This window comes from Excalfactoria chinensis, chromosome 1 (assembly GCF_039878825.1).
Source record: "Excalfactoria chinensis isolate bCotChi1 chromosome 1, bCotChi1.hap2, whole genome shotgun sequence".
Taxonomy (NCBI): Eukaryota; Metazoa; Chordata; class Aves; order Galliformes; family Phasianidae; genus Excalfactoria; species Excalfactoria chinensis.
This window is the reverse complement of record NC_092825.1, coordinates 101,593,238-101,620,911: the sequence shown is the minus strand read 5'-3', so window position 1 is coordinate 101,620,911 and position 27,674 is coordinate 101,593,238. Positions and strand designations below refer to the sequence as shown.

Sequence of the window (27,674 nt, the reverse complement as noted above, 5' to 3'; positions counted from 1 at the left end):
TGGTACTATAGATTTTCTACTGAAGACAGGTCGAAGCAGACCTAAACCTTGTGGCAACAAAAGACTTCAATCTCCACCTTCTTTAAGTGAAACACGTCCCATTAGACTGCATCAACTTTTGAAACTATTATTTAGAGACCTCCTGGATTTTAACACTTTCAAACTCATCCGTGTTGAAGTCTTGACTACTGAGCTGTGCCTCTTCAAAGAAAGCAACAGACTTATCTTCTGCATGGGAAGAGAGTACCAGAAACACTGACCATAATAGCTCAAAAGCATCCACAGACATTACTCCTTACTCTGCTCACTTTAACTGATAGTAGTAGAATCCCAGTGATAAGTAATTTGCCTTTCCTAATATTGTGTTTAGTACAAAACCTGTACATTCCAAATGCACTAGCTAGTGACTCTGCACCAAAACACTCATCATTAAAACAGCCACATTCTAGCATCAAACAGCGTTGGGAAAAAAAGGAAAAAAAAGAACAACTATTAGACTCTTTCCAACTTGATTTGAATGATCTCGTACTCCCCTCTTATCTCAAAAATAGAATAATCACAATAAATATGTACCAGATATTTGAAAACAACTTCCAGAGAAATATCTGTCCATTCATTCTTGAACCATGTGCCTCAATCTTGTAATTTATACATCTGTACTGTACTTAGAGAAAGAATGTCTACATCTAAAATAACTTACCTGGTTTGTTAGAGGTTGCTGAATCCGGTCAGTGTACGATGAGGCAGAAACCTGTTGGTCATTTATGTTCTGCTGCCGACGATCACTGTACTGCTGATGCGAATGGGACATCTGTCCAGCCATCTGAAGGCCAGCAGCATGGAATGAAAACGATGGTGCAAGCCGAACAGATGAAGGTTTGCATGCTGAAGTCTCTCCTCCTAGAAAAATAATGGGAGTTTTTAATGCAAAGCTAATGGATTTAAAATATTTACCTGAGTTAGTCTCTACCTCCAAGCCTACAGAGCATACAACAAACTAATAGTTTCATCATTTTAATATGCCAAAGTTTTCATAAACAATTGACCCAGAATTCATTCTCATATAAAGATTACCTAGCTGAATTACCTCCTTCCATTTCAGTTGTGACAAGTTATTCGTTAATCATTTATTCATATTTATCCTTAACATCCCATTTCTAATGCCTTTTTCTGTATGTACTAACACAACTGGAATTTGAGAAGAGTTATTTTCAAACATACAAATCTTGAGTGTGGATATCCAAGAAAGACAAAATAGCGTTCAGGTTCTGTCATTTACGGTCATTAACAGCAACTTTTTGAACTGATGATGCCAAAGAAACAACTTGTGCCCAGCTTCATCTGCTCATCTTCTCTGGTCTCAGTGGCTACAGTTTCCTACAAATATAGTTTGCTCACTAATCTACATTTTGAACTTCCAATGCACAACGTGCTTCAACTCAGCTTACTGGCTCCAACTGTTGAATTTCATGGAACTACAGTTAGCAAGTATGCAACTTCAATTAATTCCTTTTGGGAAGGTGAAATCAGACTGCAAGAAGCAAACGCAAAGCAAGAGACAAACAAAATGTCTGGTGTCAAGTTGCAGAAGAAAGGCAAACTGCATGGCCAGAGTATTATATTCCGTAGCATACTTAAAAATGCCAGATCCCACAGGCACAGAAACTGCCTTCAACTGGGATGGATCCAACATCTCTCAACTGTTACTTCAGATATGTCAGATGGCATTTAATTGATTCATAGTCATCTTGTATCTTTACTGTTCTCTAGCAGCAGAGGACAAAATGCAAGTACAATTCAGTCTTCTTTGTTAATTAAAGTTTAGCATGTTCCACATGTAACACCTATCCTTTTGCTTTATGCTGACTATGTCAGAGGGGAAAATTTGTCTAAATGGGTACCATACTGGCACAACATAAGAGAGAACACGATGGGACAAGCAGTCAGGCATACTGAAACCACTACTGCCACTCAAAGAATATGAGTGGAAATTCAATCTAAAATCTAGAAGCATAATTATGGGTAAGGATTAAATTTAGAAGCGAGATGTGAGATAAGCAAACTCTTTAACCAGCAAGGGAAACCTCCACTGCATTTATGATCACAAAATCTGTAAGAGAATATAATCAGCACAAAACAGTAGACGAACATCTCATGTCAATTTGACTTTCTTAAAAATAACTGGCTATTCAGTTTGCCACTTGTTCTAAGTTAACAACAAAAAAAAAGAAATACTGAAAATGATAGCATGTCATTGACTTGGCAACTATTAGGGAAGTAAAAGAACTACATGGGATGGAATCAAACATTATTTTAAATTAAGACTGTTTTTGTCATGGAAGCTTCATAGTGTTCCACAAGGCCACACGCAAGGTGCTGCGCCTGAAGTGTGATCGTCCCATGCACAAACACAAGCTAGCAAAGTAATGGATTTAAAGCAGCCCTGGGGAGGAGGACTTGGGGGGTGTTGGTTGATGGGATACCAAAAAAAAAAAGCTAACAGCATGGAGTTCTCATTTATACTCTGAATCCACAGTACCTTCTGGCACACATGAAAGACCACATCATTCAGAGAATACACTGAAGAATGCATTGGACGCAGCATTTTGTTTTCTTTTTTTCTGTTTTTTGGTTTTCTTTTAAAAGAAGGAGAGAGGGAAAATAGAAATGTAAAATTATCCCTCAAAAGAACACTTATTTTATGCTTGAAACTTTCCAAGCAGGAACATCCTTTCTCCTCCTGACTCCACTAGTACGATGATACAGCTTCAGTTTTCTACATCTTCCAAACTGAAGACAGTCAGATGGATCAAGTCTGTTAATTCAAAAGCAGCAGCTCAGCAAGAAGAATTTCATGATTAATGAGAAGGCAACTGAACTGCAGAATCACAGAGGAAGTTTCTCAAAGAAACAGTCTGACAATGTACTCATTCAATTTAATTTTTCTTTTTTGGACATTCAATGTCTAACAAGCAGTTACCTATTTGCTTGGTGATAAGCTATACACAAACAGTGACATCAGCATATCCCAATCAAAAAGTTTCTCACTGTGAACAATTTTATAAGTCACTGTTGTATGTTAGAAACGTACATCATTTCTGCAGAGCAACACTTAAATATGAGAGCTTGCCTACAGTCTGATGACTGGAAGTCTAGTAGACAAGTAGACAGGTGGAAATTGGCTAGTTAGTACAGTGTGTTCTTATGCCAAAGAGAGAGGCGTTTTAATAGTCCCTGTCAATACAATGGTATTCAACCATTAAAAATCCTGCAATAAGCAAGAATCATTTGGGTCATAAGTTTAAGAACTGGAATTGCTGGCTCCAAAAGATCAGTAGCCAAGTAATTTCTACCTTTACAAATTCTAACTGTCACTGAAATGGAGACACAGAAGTTCACAGGTTTCTCTTCCTGAAACCAGTCCTAGCTATCAGCAAAAAACAAGTATGTCCAGGATATGACTCTTGACGAAACACCTGACCTCATCAGATTTCAGACTTTGTTCCATGATACTTGCAATCTTTCCATGGGACAACAAACCCCAAGAGCAACTCACAACATGTCATTGTGAGCCAAGAAGTAGCCAGTAGCATTAGGAAGAAGTGAAGAATAAGGATAGAACAGGAATCTTAACCTCTGGTGTTAGGCTGAGTTGTCACTCACAGAAGTAGAGGCATTTGTGTAAGGTTGATGTTCAAAAAACATATGGTGGCCAAACTTCTGGAGCTCCAGATATTTACAGAATTAACCAATCTACTGACACCATGAGGGTACTAGATTCCAAAGGAGCTCATACACTTACTACAGGATACAAATAGGTAAAGAACAAGCCCTATTCAATCATCAGTTTCCAATCACTATCCTGAAATGGCTACACTTCAGCATGCATCTTGGGAAGGAAACAAAATGACAAGAAAGGAAAAAGCAGGCTTTAAAGGAAGACGCTGCAGACCAGCAGTGGGTAGAACTATCTTAAGAATGAGTTTTAAATAATGCGTTAGGTCAGAGAATGGCAAAAGATATGTATTTGAAAAGTCAAATTATGTGTTTGCCTACGACAAAGACTAGATCAGAACTTGTTGTGACAGTAAGGTTCAACTACAGAATGCATCTCTCATTTCCAGGCCAGGTTGGATGAGGCCCTGGGCAGGAGGCTGGTGGCCCTGCCTGTGGTGGAATGGGGGGAGTGTGTGGGGAGGTGGAGATTAATGATTCCTGAGGTCCCTCCCAACCCAAGCCATTCTATGAATCACTTCAGCCTGGAGGGCATATTTCCTACGGTTATGAACGTAACAGCTCTTTGAAGTGAAGCTATTCTGAGTACCCTACTTCATTACTGATGTTCCATATCCCATAACATAAGGTAAATGCAAATAATGAGAGCAAACTTTCTGTCTTTTGTAAATTTACTGTTTCTGGAAAGTTAAAATTGAGACAGAAGTGAGCATTAAAAAAAAACGCAAGGCCACTGTACAAGCAAACCGCTGTAATGATAACCAGAAGAAAACAATTAAAAGGGGATAGATAGCATAAATGTGATAATAGATAAAACCTAAATTATGACCTCAGACAGGGGGTTCATGACTCAGAACAACCTGAAAATACAGATACTGCATAAATGGACTGGCCTAACACATGGAAGAAGGTAAATCTCATTTCTTCGAAGAAGCACTTGAGCATGGTAGAAAGGGAATGAGGTCAAGAATATATTTCCTTATTTAGAGAGGAAGGAAAATAATTTCTTTATTCAAATCGGGTTCATTTCAAATGACTTCTCCAATTATCAAATAAATTAGTAAATGAAAAGAAAAAAAACATTTGGAATGGTAGTTACTGAATACATGAACTACAACTGATTTAGTACAGGAGAAAAAATGATACCATTTTATATATTTTTTAAAAATTCAATACACTTTCAAAATTAAATTGTCTAACTCACCTACAGAGTTTAGAATGTGTTCTTATAATTTTGACATCTTTGTAACTCATATCCACGTTAGCTCCTCATCAGAAGTGTCTAACACATCCAAGTGGTGTTTTAGACTGCATTGCTGTTACTGTCCTTTTGAAATAAAACAATGCTCAAACATCTGTCAACTGACTGTTAAGAGTTGCAGGAGTGCTCTGTGTGCCACCCCAAGAGTGGAACACCGTCTCTAAAACAGAACACACCAAGTAGGTCAGTAAGTACTGACTTTTAAATCAGTTTTCTAAAACATTGTTTGTTTTGCTCTTTTAACTTTGGTGTCTAAGAACACAAAGACTTCACCCAAAGTTTTCCATATGGCTGGGTCATTGTGAGGTCTACGCTCTAGACGGGCTGTCCCACATCTAACAGAACTGGAAATCATGACAGAACCTTTCCCAAGATCGTTACTTAGGCTACATGCAGAATGTATCATGCATACTTTCTGCCTTTAAAGAATGCCCAGAGATTAAATATCAAATTCATATCATAATAAAAAGTTTTGTATATTCAGTGTTTCGTGTTCCTTTTCCAAACGTGGAATGTGGTCAAATATAAGCCTAGAAGAAGTGCTATGTTTAATGCTGAAAACAATTACATACTATACAGACAATTCTGGACTCCAACCATGCTAGAGCTAAATCTCCAGAGATGCAAAGTGCCAAATAAGCACCATCAAAAAGGTCAAGAGAGCAATCCATGTATACACTCAGATTTGTTAGGTCTGGGAATAAGTTCATCCTTATCAAATGGTTATTGTTCCCGTGTGCCTTCATGAACACCTGTGTCCTTTGACAGGCACTGTTAAATACAGAGAGGTTGTCAGACCAGCTAACAGCCTACTGACAAATTATAGATACCCTGACACCCCAACCCAGGTGCATAGTTACATTGTAATTATAGCACAAGTGCAGAAGAGAATAGAGCACCTTTCCCGCAAGGTGAGGCTGAAGGAGCCAGGATTGTTCAGACTGGAGAAGGCTCAGAAGGACCTCGTAAGTGTCTAAATACCCGAAGGGAGGCCAATATGAAGACCAGGAGAACCAGGCTCTATTACAGTGGCATCCAGTGCCAGAGCAAGAGGCAGTGGGCTCCAACTGAAACACAAGAAGCTCTGTTCAACCATCAGGACACACTTCTGTGCTGTGTGGGTGATGAAACTCTGGCACAGGTTACCCACAGAGGCTGCAGAATCCTCTCCTTGGAGATCTTCGAAAACTGCCTGAACACGAGCCCGGGAAACCTTCTCACAGCAGCCTTATACTTTGGCTATTTCTTTTGAACCTCACAGTTCCAAGGTTCCCACTTCTTTGTTCAATTAAGCTCTAAGAATTTCTTACTGTATCCATAAAATAAAGACTGGTAAAGAATGACACAACTTACCTGACAGAAAATACAGAACTAAATTGGAAGCAGTAGAGATACTGCCTGGGGAGTGGGCAGCTTCCTGGACTGTTGGGTCATTTAGTTTTGCAACATGAATCTTCTGAACACGTTTCTCTGCAAAACTTGCCCTATTTCACTCTCTCTTCTCTGTTCTACAGCATTTACCCCATGAAGATCCTGACAGTCCTTTTACCTCCTCTGCCTTCTGCATCATCTTCCCTTTTCCAATTCTATCTCTACTATCTACTATTTGGGTAATTCAGCAATGTGCTGAGGTATTCCAACTCAGTGGTAAGTTCACAGTTGAATGAGAACATGCTAGAAAACATGAGAGAATAAAAGTGTGAATCGTATCATTCACCACAATCAGTAGTCTCATTTCCACATTCCGAGTTCAAGAGCTTGTGGGTCTACACCACAGCCCAAATGTGGCAGTTCTCAGTAGTGCATACGACTGGTTCACATTTCAAACCTGTTCATTTCCAATCTCTGCAGTGCCATCACAAGTCAAGGACTCCATCCCAGTGAGTGACAAAAGAGCCATCAGTTTCCTCAAAGGGAATGCTATACGAGTTGACAAACTGTACAACACTACTTCTTCATGTAATTTTATTTATTTATTTATTGGGGCGGGGGGGCAGAAAGAGTACAAAATTAATCCTACTGCAAAACTCTGTTCAACCTTGGTCTTCAAAATCCATGCTTGGAAAAGTTCTCTACTAATAATCATCACCTCAGCTATCATTCAACGCACCTCTTAGGGCAGAAAAAGGGAGGAGACTGACCTCTGTGCTTCTTTAACAGTCAACAACCTCTGCACAGTTAGCACATCCCAAAAGAGGCAGTGAGCAATTAGCAATAGAGACAAATCCCTGGATCTTGAGAACTCCCTGTTCCAATGAACCCCCACATTTAAGAAGAGTCAGACTACCTAGGTCTGCCAAAGCATAATAAATGTCAAGCACTTGGGATTTTGTAGTCCATATCAATCATTTTTAAGCAATAAGCAAATGCCAACCTGAACTCTAAGTGAACTACTGCTTTGCTGAAATGCTGTTCTGCCTATTGTCCTCATGCAGTACATTTAAAACAACCACATGAGAATTCGAGGGTACACAAATTTAACTCAGCTTGCTGCGGAATGAGGAAGGCTGTGAGAGAACCCAATGAACAAAGGAAAATTACCTGCAGCAGCAACTACAGAACAAACAACTTCGTTATAAATATCCTTCCTCTGGAGTAGCTATATTATTGTGGAGGAATTATATTATTAAGAATGGCTCCTTCAGAAGCTATTCTACAATAACTATTCAGTCAACTTCCCTGTACAGAAATACTAAATGCTACCTTTGGTCAAAGCAAAATTAAGTCCTAAACTTAGAAGCAAGAACATTATTGAATCCTGTTTGCAATGCTCCCAGGCCACAGAATGTTCTTGCTTGCACTCTTCCCTAATGGAGTAAGCTGTAGAGAAGACGAAGCATTTAGGAGGGGACCTCTGAGTGCCATCTTTCCCAACAACTTGCAGACCTTTGACACAACACATCTGCCACATGCCTGAACAATTTGGCAGAAGGAGCAAGAAAGAAAAGCCAGAAGCAGCTTCATTAATTGTTCTGAAAGTGTCATGTACGCCCTGGCTATCCTCAGGACACCTACAGCAGGAATTACATGCAAATACTGTTGCTTTTGCACCTGTACTTCTAGGGGACACCATCTCTATTCTGCTGTAGAAATGCTGTGGCTAAGACCTGTGACTGGAAGAGACTGTGGTACACACCTCTACTCCACCACCTCAAAAGTCTGGTACCATCAAACTAGGACTATGTTCACAATGCTCTCAATAATGCTCCCACAACAAGAGAAGGAAACTTCTAAAACTCACAAATATAAAATTCTTTAAATGGAAGACAACAGAGAAGCTTAGGGTTTAATCCACTGGCAACACTATAAATCTGCTTCAATTACTTTGAGTAAATTGCTAAGAATTTTAGAACAAAGGAAATTACGTGAAAGGGAAATTACTTTTATAAAAAAGAAGCCCAAGACCACCAAAATTCTCAGCTAAAACTTGCAGGAAACATTAGCATGCTAGCCTCAACCACCAAAACCCTAAGCTCCATGACTCTATGAGAACTCTGCTTTGCAACGTCCATTCTTGAGAAGTAGGGTGCCTAAGAAGATACATTTGAGAAAGTCTTGCAACTCCACAAGCAAGAATGGAACCTGCATGTGCAGGCCTCCACAACCACCAGAAGCTTGCACGTAGGTATGCACTCAACTAAAGAATATGAAAATTGAAGAAGTTAGGGAACAACAGAACACTTCCACAGTTTTAACTGTGCCTCTATGTAAACCAATTATGATACTATCTAGCTACACTAATAACCTGTTTAGTTTAAAAGAGAGAAAGAAAGTAATGCTGGCTGGATATGTTGCTATACCGCAGATTTTATTTTCACTGTATTTAATATAATACCATAGAACCACAGAACAGCTTGGGTTAGAAAGGAACTCTCAAAGTCCACCCACCTTGTGCAGGGCTGCCATCCACCAAATCCCCACAGCTTCATCCAACCTGACCTAAGACTGTGCCCCAAGTATTATTATTTCTATCTGCAAACATATTCTATATATATCGACATTGGTTCTATACCCACATAATTTGTATTTTCATCTCGCAGTATTCTTATGATACTGAATTTTATTTTATCTAAAGAAAAACAAGGAGAGGCAGGTTAAAGACAAAACTTTTCATGGTGTTAAATTTCCGATTTTGTATAAATAGAAAGACTTCTATGAAGACCAGGAACGGACACTAGAAGGCAGATCTGTTTTACAGAGCTCTACAGAGGAGAAGCTTAATAGGAAGTTTCAAAAAGGAAAAGTAAACCAAACAAGGTCTGAAAGATGCTCATTTCTGTTCATAAACAAAACAGAGCAAGAAGGGGGTTCTTGTTTCATATTGGTCTAAGAAGCACAGCTCTTCCAAACAATGGAGCACCAACATTGGAATTCCTCCACATATCAAACCAAAGTTCCATTCAAAATCAGCACCCCGTCCGACAGTGATCAACAGCAGTCACCCAGGAAGACAGCAACAGAGCAAGCATACAGCAATACGTGCCAGGCGTGTTCTTCTAGTCTCCAATTCAGGAGTTACGTAAAGCCAAATCCTCGTTATTAACATAATATACTTCACTCATTCTTTCCCTCTATGGATTTGATGAAATTTTTTTTTGCATTTCAGCATCTCTAGAACATCCTTTGGCAAAAGGCACTGTAGCTTTCTCAGAGCAACACCTTACTCATTAAGCAACACCTTCTCGTTGCTTGTTACAAACCTGCTATTTTCATCTGATGCTTCTGCTGAATAGTAAAAAAAAAAAAAAAAAAAAAAAGGAACAGTCTGCAATGATACTGACATGAGGAAATGAATGAGAAGCTTCAGTCCAGCAATTTTGTTTATTCTGTTACTGGGGGTCTGGTTCATTGCTTTTAAGCTCCCTTTATACCACATGCCTTCATGCGATCCCTCAAAGATAGGATAATCTAGTATTTAGAGAAGACACATTCTGTACCATGTACCTCTATATACATGGGTATATTTCATATTTAAGCTTTTATTTTTTTATAACATGCATGTTCACCAGAAGTTCTCCTACCATATTACAATGCTGTCCAACACTCCATCATGAATGTGTAGCTTGAGAAACGCTGGTCAAATCCAAGTAGTCTGGGCTGATGATTCAGCCCAATATGGTATTTTAATTGTGCCAAATGAAGTACACAAATCAGAACAGCTAAGCAATCAATGCTTTATTAATTATTAATTTAAAATATTTTAAAAGACTAACATTTGCTTTAAAAATGGGAAAGAAGATTTATTAAAATCTTCAAAACAGCAAATATTCATTTTTGAGAGAACAAATGTCGATGAAGAGCCAGGCTTAAGGTTCTCATCTTTTTTTTTCCCCTTCCATAAACCTATGTTTAAAATTTCATGCAATTATCTCTACTGTTATACAGTTTATAAGTTTCTTAATTTAATTACAACCTCGTCATTTAAATAACATGGCCATAAAGAGAATGGAGAATGGCTTCATGAGGTGAAACGTCCACATCTGTGTATCAGTTCCCAGCATAGCCCATGAAGAACAGACACGGATACAAAAATGCCACTTACAAGGAGTTCTGACAAATTCAGTAAGTAAAAAAGTGAAAGGGAGAATGCTTCGTAAGTCGCAGTAACCTTGTAATATGGACAACAGCAACTCAGTGACAAAGTTTAAAACAACATGGTTGTATGAAGCCACTCCATTAAACACACTACAAAAGAACCTCTACACTCACATTCCAGAAACCCTCTAAAGCCATTCACACAATTACATTACATCTTGGATTTTTTGCTTCTTAAAAGCACTAGGAAACACCAAATACAGCTGAAAAATTAAAACAAAGCCCCACCAAAATAAAAACTTGATTTAATCCCAGGTCACTCTGACAGCAAGCTCTGGTCTTCGTGGTAAGTTGACTTGGAAATGACTGCAGACTATTGCTCATCTGAAGCAATGCTCTCACACGCTTTCAGCCAACTCTAAGCATTACATCATGAGAATGCTGCATGTTCTCTTGGTATTTAAGAGCCAATTAATCAGAATTTATGAAAATCAAATATTTTGCGTGCGGATGTTTTCAATTAAATATATGGCACAAAGAAAAAACTGTCGCCAAGTTGTAGCACTTCTGGCAACATTTCAACTCCAGCTGAACTCAAGGGCAACCAGATCTGCTGACAACAGGGATATGTCACAAATACGCCAGCAAGAGTAATTTCCTCCATTACTGCTAAGTGGTACGAAGCCTCACATGTGTATTAATACCTATGTGGGGGAAGAAGAAAAACAAACAAACAAAGACTACAGAATATATGTAGATGGATTTACTACATTAAATAACGCACTTGCTATGCCGGGCAGGAGGGATGTGAGCATTTGTGTGCAGAAAGGCCGCAGCTTGCCCAGCTGAGGAACCCTGAGAGAGGGTTCACCCTGGGAAGAGCAGGACTGAAGGCAAACTAACCCGGGGTCAAATGGGAGAAGGGCAGGTTTGGAAAGCTGACCTCAACAACAAGAAAATGCTTTAAAATTAGACTTCCTTAGGTTCTTAGGCAGGAACGACACAGAAACCGAAGAAACCCAGACCCTACTGTTATTGCTGATGGGTCTTTTTTGCGAGGAAAATAAAATTTAAAAAAAACGTGAACACACCGTTTTTTAAAGGCAAGCGTGTGTTCCAGAAATAGCTGGTTCTATATTCACACCGTCCACAGATACGTATCTCGGGAACATGGGCTACCGCGTTTCAGAGAATGCTGGCACTAAGCTGCCCGATGGACGCTCCCCGAGACAGCTGCCTGCGCAGACACGGCTATCTATCGCGACGTAAGGCGCTTTAACTGAAGGGAGAGAGAGAAGAAAGAAGCGGGGAAGCGCAGTGCCAGCGCTCTTCCATCCGCACAGCGCTGGCGGTGAAGCCTTATTTTCCATTACCCGGTGCTGGTACATGCCTACAGCACAACACGTGCCCACGCACAGGTGCACACCGGGACGCGCGCACACACCCAGCGCCGAACGCCCCGTTCCCGCCCTCAGACCCGCTCCCGCCCGTTGCACAATGCAGAGAGCGGCGCGCAGAAACCGCCGGAACCCCAGCAACAGCGGGCAATTAGCATAGCCTACCACGGCGGCGCCGCCAGCTGATTGGAAGAGGCGGCCGGCAGGCTGGCCAATCAGGCGGGGCTATGCAAATCGCATCCCGCAGTTGCCAGGGCAGAGCTGCCGGCTATTGTCCAATCCGAAAACAAGCAATAAACAAGCCCCGAAATTGAGCTTTGTCACATTTTCAAGTTGTTGTTAACACTTTCAAGTTGAAAGCGAAATTTGCTGCGTCTACAGGGGATTAGAGGCATGTTCTACATTTCGCCCCGCAGCAAGGGCAGGGCCGCGCAGTCACGATACGAGGGGATTAGGGCTGAGAGCTGCGGCGGGATTCGAACTTGCGGCGTCACGGCGGGCCGGCCGGGGGGCGCCCCTCAGAGCCGGGGGTCAGGCAGGCAGCGCTCGGGCGCTCCCGAGTGCGAGATTCCCCCTTAAAAAGGGCTTCAGGGGGCTTTTCCGCTACTGTGACACCTGGAAGGGGGGGGGGGGGGGGGAAGTTCCCTTTCGGTGTGCAGTCAGATCCCCTGATACAATGGTAAGGCTGATGATAAGCTGTATCAGCTGGCGCGGGTTGCTTCCAGCGCAGGATCCTCTTCTCACGGCCACCACATTTCTGTTTATATTTTAGGAGGAAAAAGACTAAAAGACAGAATCTCCTTAACCGTTTACCTCACTGGCAGATCTTAAATAAATGAGTTTCAGTTCATTTGACTAAGCAGAACCACCAGGTTAAGACTAACTGTAGGAAAAATGCATGTTGTAAGGAGAGCAAGCCCATTTCTTCCCTCAGCTACAAAAACTGAGAAAACATGAGAAGTCGGAGAGAATGCCTGCAGTTCAGTGCCTGCATGCAGCAGAGGATACACACAGAGCACCACAGGCCCTGACCACCAGCACCCCTCAGCTTGCTTTCCACACACACACACACACACACACACAGATTTATGCAGTCGGAAAACTGCCATCGCTCAGTGCACTCAAAATGAAGTGCCCAGCGCAACGCCCGACCGATGTATCCTGCAGTCACTGCCTCTCCTCAGTGGGGGAAGGCAGCTGCGCAGCCCTGCTCTGCTGCCTGCTACACGCACCAGCCTCCCTCAAAGCCACCCAAGGACAGTGACACCATTCCACCCGGCCACCAACCAAACCCAGGGCACCACCGAAGGGCGGAGGGCTCCCTGTTTTCTTTGTCAGTTGCTCTGACATGCAAAACTTTGCAGCTATTAACTACAGAATCTGCAGTTAACATATATATATATAAATAAATAAAAAGCAGTGCTGAAAATGTAGGCTCCAGAGACGGAGTCTGACAGTTTTGTTGGCTCCCTCATCCCAAAAATTTAACAAATTCTTTTCAAACACATTAGCGGTAGTAAAATTACTATTTCCTTATATGTCCAAAATACATAAAATTGCCTTAGTATGTGCACCATCCCCTCTGACACATGCAAAAAATCATGTCAATCTGTTCTGCATCTTGTTTCAGCTTTTTAAACTAAATTTGTGCTTTTTGATTTATGCCCATCTAGCAGCACACCCTGTACTGCACAGCAGCAGCAAGCATTACAGTGTTATCTGACCATCGGCTTACAAGATTTTCCAAGCAATCCATCCTTGGCCAATACCTTGCAGCAGTAATCCTGCTAGTCTGCTCAACTGTCCTCTCCAAGTAATACTTTTATCAGCAGTTAAGTAAGAGTTCCTTGTTATTTGTGCAGCGTCTTTTTTTTTCCCCACTTCCAAAAAGAAGACAAATAACATTACTTAAATCTTCAGTTTAGAGTGCAAAACTGAAGACTGAACATAAATTACCTGCTGCATGGCAACACGGCAAGCTGCAGACCTGTGCGTGAGGTGAAAAACACAAAAATGCTGCACCTAAGCAATGCCTATAGCTAGCATGAAGCCCAATGCCTAAACTTCATGTTTTAGACTTAATGTGCATTTCCAGCTGAGCACAATGGAAAGTTAGCATAAATATGTGAATAATTTTTAAAGCCCTCCTTTAATCTACAGTGCAAGCACATATATATTAAAATAGGAATCTTTTCCTACTCACAAAAACCATCAAGGGAAATAGAATAATTCAAGTCATTTCCCATTTGTAGTTACTGAGACACAAGATATATTTAAACAGTTGGTACAGAAAAAATGGAAAGCATCTACCATATCAATGTACAGCTAGCATGCCAAACCATTAATGTAAGAGCTAAACAAGAGATGAATACATCATGTGCAATAGTCTCACATGATATAAATTATTCAATACCTGACCAAAGAAAACAGCTTTCAGGAGAGAGGGGGAGGATCTGAAAATACTTTTGTAGTTTGAATAAATACAGTCCTAACAACTGATGCAAAATAATCTTTTACGGAGAAGAAAAACCTTCCTAGCTCTACAGCACAGTTAAATAACCATATTTAACGAGTAGGTTTCACTTTGTACAGGCCAAAAAATTGTATTTTTACAGTAAGTTTTACTTTAAATGCCTTTCAGAATTTACTCTATGACTCCTTCTCCCACTGGCAGGATTCGGACAATGCGCTGTCATATGGACATTGCAAACCTCCCTGCTTTCCTAGTTTCAAATTGGCTACGAGACGCTCTATTTAGGATTGCTATGCTGACCAAAAACAAACACACAAACTAACGACCAACAGTAACTGCAACATAATTAAGTGATTATGTCAAACAAAAGCACTTTGTAGATTTATGATACACTGAAAACTGAGTGACAATTTGAATTAAAAAAGGGAAAGAAATATGTAGAGAAATAGATATATAGATACATAGTTTGATTAAGGGGAATCTATCACTGTAAGTACCTTAGGTCACGGCTGATTTCCTCTATCACCTTAAAATAGTTTATTTCACCCAAACAGAAGTTTAGAGTGCAGTCCTGGCCACCAGCAAAGCAGTTATTTTGCTTTTGAGATGGCATGCTATTTTCACACTGAGTAACAGAAATTCTGCTCAGTTTTCTAAAAAATGAATACTTAAAAATTCATAAGCATGCAGTCCATCTTAATCCAAAGTTTATAAAAATAATAAAATACAAAAGGGCTTTTTTTTTCTTTTTCTTTTTTTTTTAACTTATTTTAGTGCAGACTGGGAGCACCAGCACTTCTTTTTATAAAATATTTACAAGTTTTAGATTTGTAACTAAATCATTTTTCTGCTGTGTTTTCAATAACTTGATAACTGATATTCTGAGACTGGCATTTTAAAATAGATGTCTCAAGTCAATCCATGCTTCCTGACAAACTGCATTCAGATTTCTTACATAGTTCCCAAGTAAAAAGCTCTAATGATTCCGTATTTAGTTATGGAAAAATACAACTAAAATCAGAAATAAAACTCAGTTTTCACAAGTGTGGTGAGACCTCACAATTCCAAAGTGTTTATTTTAAAGACTAATTTCCTACCTTTGTAACTTCTGTATTTGGTATACACACTTTTATGTAATTACTTCTTTTGATTTGTCTCATTCAAATCTCTATTCCTCTTCCTTTAGGATAATACTGTAACCGAAGAAAAATAGTATTCAAGCATAACTCACTTTTTCTTTAGATCCTGATCCTACAAACATGAGATGAGTTGACTCTTTCCAAAGAGTAGATAACAACAGGACAAGGGGAAATGGTTTTAAGTTGAAGGAGGGAAGGTTTAGGTTGGGTGTCAGGGGGAAGTTATTTACTATGAGAGCAGTGAGGTGCTGGCACAGGCTGACCTGAGAGGTTGTGGATGCCCCATCCCTGGAGGTGTTCAAGGCCAGTTTGGGTGGGGCCCTGGGCAGCCTGGTCTAGCATTAAATGTGGAGGTTGGCAGCCCTACATGTAGCAGGGCTTGGAGATTCCCTTTGAGGAATCCCTTTGATTCTATGATCTAGTATAAACTAAGCAGTGTGTACTTATTTAAAGGGGAAAAAAAGTTAAGTTTCCCTTTTTCACACCAATGAGAACAGCACTACCCAAACACCAGAGCTGTACAAACTGATACAACTTCAAATTTTGTCTACATTTTCATCTCAATGTATCGATAACTCTTACTTCAAAATCTCTAAGCACAGGATAGAGTTCATGCTTACTATGACATGGCTCTTCCTCCCCACAAAGCTCCAACTTTCTCCTCTAGGGGCATTATGGAAGATGCATAAACCAAAGATATTGTGTTCCTGTTGTCCTGCTTAAAGCTGTAGCACTTCAGCTTTTCCCTCTGCTGCTCTCTGAGTGGTTTTATATGGCAGTTCTCAGAACAAGCTAACAGAGCAGCCCATCAGATACACTGGCAGCATCAACACTGGCCACCAGAAACGACCTCTTTCTTAAGGGAGTGCAAAAATGATCATTCCATCATCCCCTGAAGGACATCTAAACTACACCCAAAAAAACCTGACCAAGTGGTTAGACAGCATTTTGCATTTGGTTTTTGTGGGGTTGTTTTTTTTTGCTCCCACAGAGTTGCAGAGGAAGAAAAACGTTTCACCTAAGGAATGAGTCTTGAGCGTTTGAAGGAAAGGGGATTATGTAAAAATATTACCGGTACGTAAACACTGAACTCCAAACAGATGAGCAGTTCTCCAAGGTTCAGCTAATGGCTACCTTCTGTAGAAAAATCATCAGAAGTTCAGTCTGTAGCATTAACGCTAACAAAGCTCTGACCCCTGCAGGCTTTTAATCCTTACAGAGTTTTAAACACAACTGCGCCAGTGGTCTGGTCAGAGTACTCTTCCAGTTCCTAAGTACATACTGGACATTCACAGGCAGCAGACAACTGTATTGTAACACAGAAATCCCCTAACATATCATTTCACCTGGAGTCTAGGAATTGCAGGTAAAGAAAAGGATTGATATGCAATACCTTTGCCTTGAAAAGTTAGGTGCCAATGCATATTGAAGTTTCAGTGTCATTCTCTACAAGAGAATAAAACAATTATAGCTGAATAAGAAACTACGAGATCTTGTTACTTAAAAAAATAAAAAATAAAAACAAAAATTAGCAAAACAAAATAAACCACCATCTTTCTAATTCCTTTCTAACAGGAAACTTTCTAATCCAAGAAGTACTGCAGTAAGGCACGTTATCTCTTCAGCTATGCATACCATGCTCTGTGGAATGAATGGGCATATATAACCATTTGCTGACAAAACATTCAGCTCCTTGGATGGCAGGCAGCTACCACATGAGAGGACTCTGGTAAATGTGCTCTTGGAGACGTGCATCTTTAACAACTCCTTTAGCAAGCAGGTGTTCAGGTAAAGGGGAAGCAGTTTGAAGCACCTGCCTTCTCATGGCTGAAAAAAAATCAGGCATCAGACTGCTGGCTATATTAATATTTTGTAGGAAAAGATGCTTGGAAAGGGGCGCAGAAGGATCGGAAATAAGGTTACAAAACAATCTTCAAAGTAATAGGACTTTCTGTTACTACGGTGATTAATTTTTTTGGGGGGAAATATAATCAAAGCCTAGTATCTGTCATCTAGAAGACATCTTCAAAGGCAAATGAGACCTGGGTAACTTAGTACCCCCAGCCAGTACACTGCCATTGAGCAAATCTTTTGCCAAGTGCATGTAAAGAGTTGAAAATCCTTACCAGGGAAAAAAGAAAAAGAAAGAATCATAGAATCATAGAATTATCCAGGTTGGAATAGACCTTGAAGATCATCAAGTCCAACCGCAGCCTAACCAGTACCCCATCTCTAAAAAAAAAAAAAAAAAAAAAAAAAAAACACCAACCTCTGCTAAATCATATCCCTGAGTACCACATCCAAACGGCTCTTAAACACATCCAGGGATGGCGATTCAACCACCTCCCTGGGGAGCCTATTCCAGTACCTAACCAAAGAAAAACAACTGTGCAATATTGTTATCGTGCTCCAAAGCCAATGGGGGAAAAAAAAGGAAGTTGGTGCAAAATGAGCAGAAAAAAATCCAAACCACCTGCTACTGCTTTGTAGCATCAGCCATTATGCCAAGCAGCAGCAACACATGAAGCTGATACATTTGCCAAAGCATCTGGGTCGAAAGCAGTGCGGTGTTGTTCACTGGCATCGCTGTACTAGCCAGCACAAAACTGTTTCAAAATGTCAGTCAGACTCAGTCAGGCTCTTGAAAACTTCTGTAGGACCTTGCAGAAGCACTGTACTTATTAACAACTTCACAAACTCCCATTTCGTTCAAACAGAAGACATTACAGAGAAGTTGCCCTTTTTCTCTCTTCCCCTCCACCACAAAAGAGTAAGTGGAGGTTTCTTATGCAAAATGTCTAGGAACTAAAAGAGAGTGGACAGAAATGACAGAACTACCTTTGCCATCATTTGTGAGAAGAAACACTGTACTCTTCAGACCGGGACTGTACTGGTTGAACTGGGTAGCCAATAATCCTGTGTTTCAAGATGTCAGCAACAGCTAAACTTTATGCTACAAAAGTACAGCTGGGCAGAGACTGATGATGGGCAGACAGTATTACAAGGATTTAAGACAGAGACAACATTCCTTAGATGTAATTATTTCACTGTGGGTTGCACAACTGTAGAGAAGACAAACAGTAATACAACCTGAACTGTCTACCTACATAAGCATGTCCCAAAGTCATCCTCTTGAGCATAAAACACAAATTCCTACCAACAATGAAATCCCCAGTCAGCTCCACTTCTATAGATTCTAAAGGGAAGTGAAGACCTCTGCAGTGAACCAGTAACCACATTCATATTTAGACACAGCATGGTGTTTTCTATATACACAGAAACTGTCATCAAGTTAGCCCAGTTTCACTAAAAAGACTGAAATTTTGTTCACACGCTGTTTATCTTAAAAGAGGTCCAACCCTACCATACTCACAGATATGATGTTATGGTGAAAGTTTCTTGAATCCTCAACAGGCCCGAAAAACATGGGGGACATCTTGCAAGAGAAAGGGAGATTAACCTGCTGACCACAAAGCAGAACAGATTTGCTCATGGGCACAGTGCCCACAAATGATTAGGAGGCAACTACTCCTTCTGAACAGAAAGATGAAGAGAGTTATCAGTCTGCTTGATTCTGAGACCGGAAATAGTGATGTGTGGAAAGTTATCACACATCCATAGTTGTACAAACAAAACTTCCCCAAAGTTCTTAAATAGGCATACAAATATATGCATATATGTCCACACTTCCAGTGATTTTCCAAGGCATTTCTTCTTTTTCAAGAACTGATCAACTCTCGCAGATAGTTCATATTTCTGAATGAACTTTGATAAGGAAAGAAAGGTCCTATTAAATCCAGAGGGTATGATACACGTCTGTATACCCAATATTCAATGAAAATTCGGCTGATTCATTAGATAAGTGATCATGAATCTAATCTTGAATGGAAACCAAATCCCTCTAAGTAGCCTGCTACATGGACTTGCTTATAAGACACCAATTCACTTTTCTCTAAATTGATCAAAAGGCTTAAATAAGAGGGAGATAAACCATCTTCCTAATGGCTTACTGCAGCTTCTTGGAAAGACAAAGCTATTGGTAACCTGTTTTCAAGGATAAGGTGGATTTTTGATGGCTAAAATATATTGCTAGAATTTTTTTATTTTTTTATTTTTTTTAAGGGGGGAGGGGGCAGGAATGTGATTCTAAGTAAAATAAAACTGTATTAAAAAGCTCTTAAAACATAAACAGGATGTAAAAAAAAGAGCACAGCACGAATACCGTTCTCTCCTCTTAACAATTTCTATCCTTTCTTAATACATTTGTTGTTTTTTTTAATTAAACAGGCTACAGATGCACAGCTACAGGAAACCAGCTATTCCCAAGCTTTCTTAATATGGACTTGAGCTGAATACCTGGATCTGGAGTGAACGACTTCAAATACAGAGACGTCACTGTAGATCTGGCAGCGTTTTTAACCCAAATCTTTGCTGTAGACGAAGTTAGCTCCCAAATTCTATTTAAAGAAACTGCCTTCTATTGAAAAAGTGGAATATTCAGCTAGCTACATTTTGGTGGCACTTTTTCTGAACAGAGTGTCAGAATTTTTGCAGTTGGATGGCAGCCGATAGTGTTTGGATTTCTCCCAAGAAAGAATGAAGTTTCACTACTTGCCTTCCCCTGGAGCTCCACATGCCTCCAGACATAAAGAGGAAAAAAACAAACAAACAAAAAACATAACAACTAATTTTTGCCTTTCTCAAGATACAAACAGTTGCTGCCTGGAGCCTTTTGCTACCAATATATTTGCAGGAATACAAAGTTGAACACAGCATTCTAAACAAAAGCTGCAGAATCCACCAATTGATTTAAGTGTGAAATTGCTTCTTTTCCTGAGGAAAATCTTTTATTCAGAAGAAAAGTCATGAAGACCCATAAAGTTCATAAACTCAGCCTAAGCCACAGAATAACTCTGCAGATGAAAGCTATCAGAAGACGGAGGGAAACAAAAACAAATACAACACAAAAATAAGACAAAATTAAAAAAAAATAAAATTAAGAACAGAAATCTTGCAGGAAAGTAACACAAAATTCTCTCAGGCTTTGTAATTGAGAATGAAGCAAAGGCGTATTTCTGCACCTCCAGGTCAAAAACAAACAAACAAAAAAGGTTATATTCATATAAATATTTATATCCCTTCTATATATACACAGCAAAAGGTATAAGAACAGCATTTTCTTTGTTTTGACCAAGAAATATCCTTCCAAGATAAGTCCAAAGGGAAAGAAAAAAAAGAGAGTTCTACTAGTCTTTTAAGGACTAGTAGGTAATAGTGGACTTCATAGTTTCACATACGGAGAACTAACAGCTGCGTACATCTATACTAGTGCATTCAGTTGGGCTAAGGAAGGTTCCCAAGAACAGGACTAAAATCTGCATACGTAGTATCTGTTCCAACTAACACTCTTCCCCAGAAACTGTTGGGGGACATGCAGCAGTCACCATGTTCCAGGAACTATTCCCAACATGCAGCTCTTAGGCAGCCACCCAGTTTTACAGGCCGGGACAGTTAACTCACACAGATGTGCGCTGTTCCATGTGATCAACTTCAGTGACTGGGAACGTTCAATTTACTAACAGAGAAGTGGGCAATTTTGTCTGTAAAACGTTATTCTCAAACCTCTTCTGGCTACATCTGCTCTTGCACCTCTTTTGGCATACTTTACAGATACTGTGTCTTGATTTTCTGAGAAAATCTCCTTCCAAACAGTGAAAATGGCAAGGGGGAAAAAAAAGAGAAAAAAACCAGAACAGGTTCAAGTGTGAATGCTTTTTATACTTTTAGTTTAGTTTATCAAAAAAAAAAAAAAAACAAACATCAGGGTGCAAAGATGGAAGGAAGACATGCCAGAAGCTATCATTTTAAACTGCCCTGTTTGCTTGAAGACTTGCACCAAATCAATCTGATTCATAGAATCACAGAATAGCTCAGGTTGGAAAAGACCTGAAAGATCACTGAGTCCAACCACAACCATACTACCCTAACTAACAACCCTCTGCTAAATCATGTCCCTGAGCACCACATCCAAACGGTTCTTAAACACATCCCAGGATGGTGACTCAACCACCTCCCTCAGGAACCTATTCCAGTGCTTAACAACCTGTAAAAAAAGTTTTTCCTGATATCCAACCTAAACTTACCCTGGCACAGCTAAAGGCTATTTCCCCTCATCCTGTCACCTGCACCAGAGAGACCAACCCCCCACTCTCTCTGTAACCACCTTTCAGATATTGGAAGAGAGCAACAAGGTCTCTCCCCAGCCTCCTTTTCCCCAGACTGAACAGCCCAGTTCCTTCAGTCTCTCCTCATTGGGCACATTCTCCAAGCCCTTCACAAGCCTTGTTGTTCTTCTTTGGACCTGCTCCAGCACCTCCATGTCCATTCTGTACTGAGGTGCCCAAAACTGAACACAGTACTCAAGGTGAGGTGTACCAATGCTGAGTTAATGGGCAAAAGATGCTTGCTCCAAAGGAAGCTAATGCTCTAATCAAACAACTGCACAGAGAGATCAAAGAGCAAGAACAAACAGTTAATAATGAGGACAGCCAAGCACTGAATATATACATGCACACTACATACCTACTTCACAAACTAGTATTAAGTTCTACTCCATAAGACTACCTTGTATTTTTTCAGTTATTTGCCAGAATCATCTGAACAGCAGAATCAAAGTTCTCCACTGACATCTCAATGTGGCAATTTTTAAAAACCACATTTCAGAGACGTGAACATTCAGCTCAAAAGAAACACTTGATTTGGTACAACATCTTCTGAGAGTAAACACCCCATATGATACCGGAATATCATTTTACTCAGAGAAGTCTCCAAGAATTACTCAGCGCTGTATACCAATTACTTAATTTTACAACAGAGAAGTTTAGAAATGTATAACTTAATTTCAAGAAACAAGAGAAAATAGATGACAAATGGTTTTTTTTGTTTGTTTGGTTTGGTTTGTTTGGTTGGTTTTTTACAACCTTGAAGGAGTTATCATATTGCTCACTTTAAAACGCAACTTAAGATTAAGAAATATCACCTGAAAGAAAATTATAAATCAAAGTATGATGGAGAACTGTTATTTTGATGCAGACGGTTTGATAAACTTTACTAAGTGAAATATTTCAAACAGCAAACCCAGCTTTGTATTCCAAGGTAGCACAACCCTCTTTGCCAGTGGATAGTAAATATGTTTACCTAGTTTCGCTTATTAAGAGCACTGATGTAATATACGCAAGCCAAGATTCATGAAGATATCTCTTATCATTCTCACATTTGGCCCATTTTGCATAAGGAGATCTGATCATTTATGAGACATTAGTGGATTGTCAGAATTTGCACTAATATAAGACAGATAAAAGCATATATAGTATATCAGTAGTATATAAAAACTTGCAGTGTCAATTCACACCATCTAGACATATGCAGTGTCCCTTGCTAAGATGAACAGAACTACCTACACTAAGCTAGCGTTCAGAACAGAATAATCCATCAAAATATGTTTGTATTCAGCCCACTTATTGTACTTCTGTAATTGCCGCAGTCTGTAGAGAGATCTACATGTATCATCAGAAATGGTTATTTACTTCACTGGAATGGTGAAAAAGCAATGAACTGTGGGCAGTAATCACACCGTTATAATGCTTCTTCTCTACTCAAATGCTTTACTACCTGCATAACCAAATAAAACATTGCTTTTGTCCACAAACCAGGTAAGAATTAAAATCAATTTCACCTACCTTTGTAAACCTGATCCTTCTACAGTAATTCCTGGAGGGCACATACCTTGATCCTCCTTATATTCAGGAGGTCGTGTAAACAAGTGCAATGTATTGACCTCAAATAGGCAAGATGCACAAGTACAAGAATTCTTAAGATGTTACAAAGAATTCTGCAAGACAAGGTGATAGCATTGGATTGCACACCAAACTTTATGTCAGATTCAGAAGACAATGAAATATAATTCAGTTAATTTCTTTTTTTTTTTTTTTTCTGCTTTAAGGTTTGCTGTATTTCTCTTGAAAGATAACATAAGAATATAGAAAAACATTATAGCAAAAGCTATAACCTTGAGAGACCCCATAGGAGCTATTTGTATTACAAGCAAAATCTTAAAGACCAGGGAGATGGGGAAAAAAAACAGAACAAAACAAAAAAGGGAAGAACTAACAGGCACTGATAAATTGCCATGGCTAAGGACAGGCAAGGTAGAAATCAAGAGCAAATCTCTCTTCCATGTCTGAAAGAGAATTGCTGCCACCTATTTTATCTTTATAACAAATATGGTGGAGAACTGTCCCTGACAGCACTACAAAAAGATCTTCAGAGATATTTAAGTACTTAACTCACAGAAATGTCAATGGAAATTACATGCAAGTATCAATGAGTGCTGGACATCAGAAACAAGGCCACAGAATGTCATTTCAGCTGATCAATATACGTTGTGCTGCAAATTACCCACTAACTCCACTGCCAGGATAACTGAAAGGTCAAACCAACACATTTCATGTCTCACCACCATTCACAAAAACAGATGATTGTTTCCTCTTCCTTATTTAATCATTGTTTGTAACAATTTATCAACTAATATATTAAAAAAGCTTCAAGATGAAAATGTGAAAATAAAAACATTCTCAGATTCAAGCTATTTTCCAGGTTTTATTATTTTCCTAGTACAGAAAGTTTTAACTAGACCACCTAACTGACATTAGAATTGCATCTAGTGACATAAAACATCTGATAAGTATGTCCTTAAGTTGTCTTACAGAAACATCCAAGTTGACAGGCATAGATTATTAATTTCATGTTAAGACGTAGACTTCACCATAAAATGTAGTGAAAGGAATACCTATGCACACCTAGACAAAAACCTCCATAATCAGTTTTAGTATACTATTTTGGTTCCACAAGCTGAAATTATACCAGCTTGACACAACAGCTATGCATCAGGTTGTCAGAATGTGTGTGGTCACTGCTCTCTGAAATAACAGTGAATATAAATGTACAAATAACCATATATCAAGAGATGAACCGAATAGGAAGCAGCACACTGAGTACTACCAGAGAAAGAACAGTTTTTAAGAAGTCACAATGTCCAATTTCAGCAAGACTTGTGAACAGTATTTACATAGTTCTTGTACCCTACTTGATAAAGTAGCATCAACAGAATCCTTATTAAATAACTATCAAGTGTTACTAAGAACATGCTTTTAAGAGAGCCACCCTACGGCCTCTCTCACTCTGTCTTCAAGCCTAACCCCCAAAGAATATAACTGTTCTGAGACAGAGAAAGAGGGCATTTACAACTGAGTGCATAATTTATACTATAGGATGCACTAAGGAATTGGAGAAGTGCACATTTAATTTACTGTTAAGGCATGTCTAGTGCTACAGCCAGTTGAAACTGACAAACTGAGGGTATTCTGTCTCCACAGACAGCAAATCCAAATAAACCCACTGCTGTGCGCAGGTACCAATGAAAGATTTCAACCCAAGGATGTAGTTTACGAAAACAAGACTCTGGTCATGATTCCTAGAAAGCTGTGAAGGGCAAGTTCCTGAACGAGTATTGTTCTGTGCTGAGTTCAAGGAAAGAAGCTTCCTCTGTACAGAAACTGCTGCTATTCCTGCAAAAGGCTACACTTCATCTCAGAGCCCGTGCACCACTCCTAATGTCACTCAGAAGTCACCCAAGCCACATACACAGCATCACTCCATGACAGATTGCTACTCCAAGCACACAAAACATGACAGAAAAGCTCTGCCTGTTACACAGCATGAGGTGTAGGACACAAATGCTCGCACCTGAGCCAGAAAGCCTATTTGATCCATCACAATGCTCAGAGAATATTAACAGCTCTAAATGCAGTCCTAGCCATCCCATTATTGTGTTACTCATGAGAACTTCTGCTTTTCATTCACACAGTGAACACTCCAACACCACGTGTGCTTTTTCACTCTAGCTACCCATCTAATGAATTTAAGGGCCCTAGAAGGACTTTAAATTCATAGTATTATGTTCACTTGAGACTTTGGACATTCCCAGTGGGCCAATCAAAAACTCCAGAAAAAGGTTAACACTTCTTAAACGTGTAACAATTTGTATAATGGTTAAGATTATATTTCTTAATCTGAATTTGAACTTTCATTCAAAAAACAAATATTTGCTCAAGTCTAAATGAGTTTTTGCTATTATAAATAAGTCACAGAAACAAACTTCAGCCTCACAAAATTGCTGCAGAAGTTCAACTCCTCATTACCAAAACGATAACTATCACTTAATTTTTCTTGAACGATATCTCAAAGAGTTGTTTTTGTGTGTTGGTTTTGTTTGTTTTTTTTTTTCCCAAAAAAGACAACCACATAAATCAGGACACAATATGAGTATTATTAATTTTCCAGTACACTGAAACAATAGACTTTTATTTGAAGCATTACACAGCACTGTAAGGCTTTTGAAAGTGCAAACTTGCCCTGACTCTCCTACCTCTTGATGGCCCACCATGTTGCCATCTCAGCTCCACCAAGACAGGACAGGGAGGGCTGGTGACAGCAGCTGGAATTCTGCGTGCCTCCCTTTCCCCGCAGCCCTAAGGAAGTCAGCTGCTGCTGGCTGCTGCCATCCAAGGCCTCCAGAGCCTCGCGGAGCATTCACATCAACATCACTCCTATCTTTCTGCCTAAGGAAGCATTTCAATTAATTCTACTACAAAGTGCACATTAAAGTTCCAGGGATGGAAAGCACAACACTACTAACACAACTTTCCAGGGGAATTTAAACTTATCAAAGTTGCTCCCTCTTAAGAGGAAGCAAATTAAATAAAAATCGAGACCTCTAATGCTGTCCTATTTCAGATGCTTTGGCCTACTCCTCAACAAGTCAAGCAGCATTCTCTACGAGACCATACTTCCATGACAAAATTCAGAAATGGGTAAAAAGACTTTACTGTCATTTCTTTCCTCTCCAGCGGGGAGTGAGGCTGAAAGACTACATCTTTAATATCACAGGTACTAAGTACTTTTGGAGGAGGGGAAAACTTACTTATTTTCTAAATAGGCAACTTCTTTTTAAATATGGATGCAGGAGTCTAACTTTAGCTATCTATGTTTTCACATTTCTGATCTCAGGTAGAGAAAGTGGAGCATTAATCTAGTCTCTTGACTTCAAGGTTATCATTCATTGAGGTCAATGACTCCATCTCAGAAAAGCAGAACTTCCACTTTCTGTATGATAACTGTTGCTTTTCAGTAGGCAATAGCATTCAGCTCACCACTGACTGCTTTCTCACAAGTGCTGGCAGAAAACTAACAGCCAGAAAGACAGCACAAACAGCTCCTGCTGGGGGAGTTACCTATGTAAAAATAGTGGTTAACCCTAAAAGCATTCAGATTCATGCAACGTGTTATCTGTATTTAAAACTAATACTGCTAATAAGCAACCCTGTCTCTTACATTATTTTCTTGGCATCTTCCTTTTGGAGGATGAAATGAAAATATGCACAGTCAAGCCCTGAACAGCCAGGAAAAAATGCCTGTAAGGACAAAGTTAAGCATGTGACAAAACTACTGACAGAATCAGTACAACTGGAATGAAAGCACAGAACCAGCTCACACTGCACTTCAGTACAGAATTATATCATGGGCCAAGCATCTGCCCCCTTTTAATCCAATTCTGGTTTTATGCCAACACCACATACATCTCACAAAAGAGACTCCAGGTATGCAGTTACCTAAGTGGAAGCACAGATAATGCATCCATCATTTCTACAAAATTCAGCAAAATGCAGGTATGTGATAAAAAGGTGAAACCCTAATAAGTTTCTGGAATTTCCTGGTAAATGTTAAGATAGCTCCAAACAAACGATAGCAGATCTACCTAACTGTCTCTGTGATAACGTAAAACAGATGAACTTCAAAACACAGAGCAGTGACAGTGGACCTGTTTTTCTTCTGACTACACAACAATAGGGTTTGGGGGTTCTTTCTGTGATTTTGTTTTACTCGTTTGTTTTTCTAGTCACACAAAGTATTCTTTAAAACAGCCATAAGTTCAATGAAATCTGTGGTAAGAATATCATGAGTAAGATGAGACACAACTCTTAGTTTTCATTCCATTCTAACATAAAACGAACACC

The 27,674-nt window shown here is 39.5% G+C and overlaps 1 protein-coding gene across 2 annotated transcripts in view; it reads right to left on the bottom strand.

The window, feature by feature from the left end:
• DYRK1A (dual specificity tyrosine phosphorylation regulated kinase 1A) overlaps window positions 1-27,674 on the bottom strand; it is an 82,158-nt gene that overhangs the window by 24,065 nt on the left and 30,419 nt on the right. For both annotated transcript variants that reach the window (XM_072349965.1, XM_072349976.1), the window contains exon 3: window positions 701-900. In XM_072349965.1, the coding sequence (XP_072206066.1) occupies window positions 701-900 (200 nt within the window). The remainder of the gene's footprint in view (window positions 1-700; window positions 901-27,674) is intronic.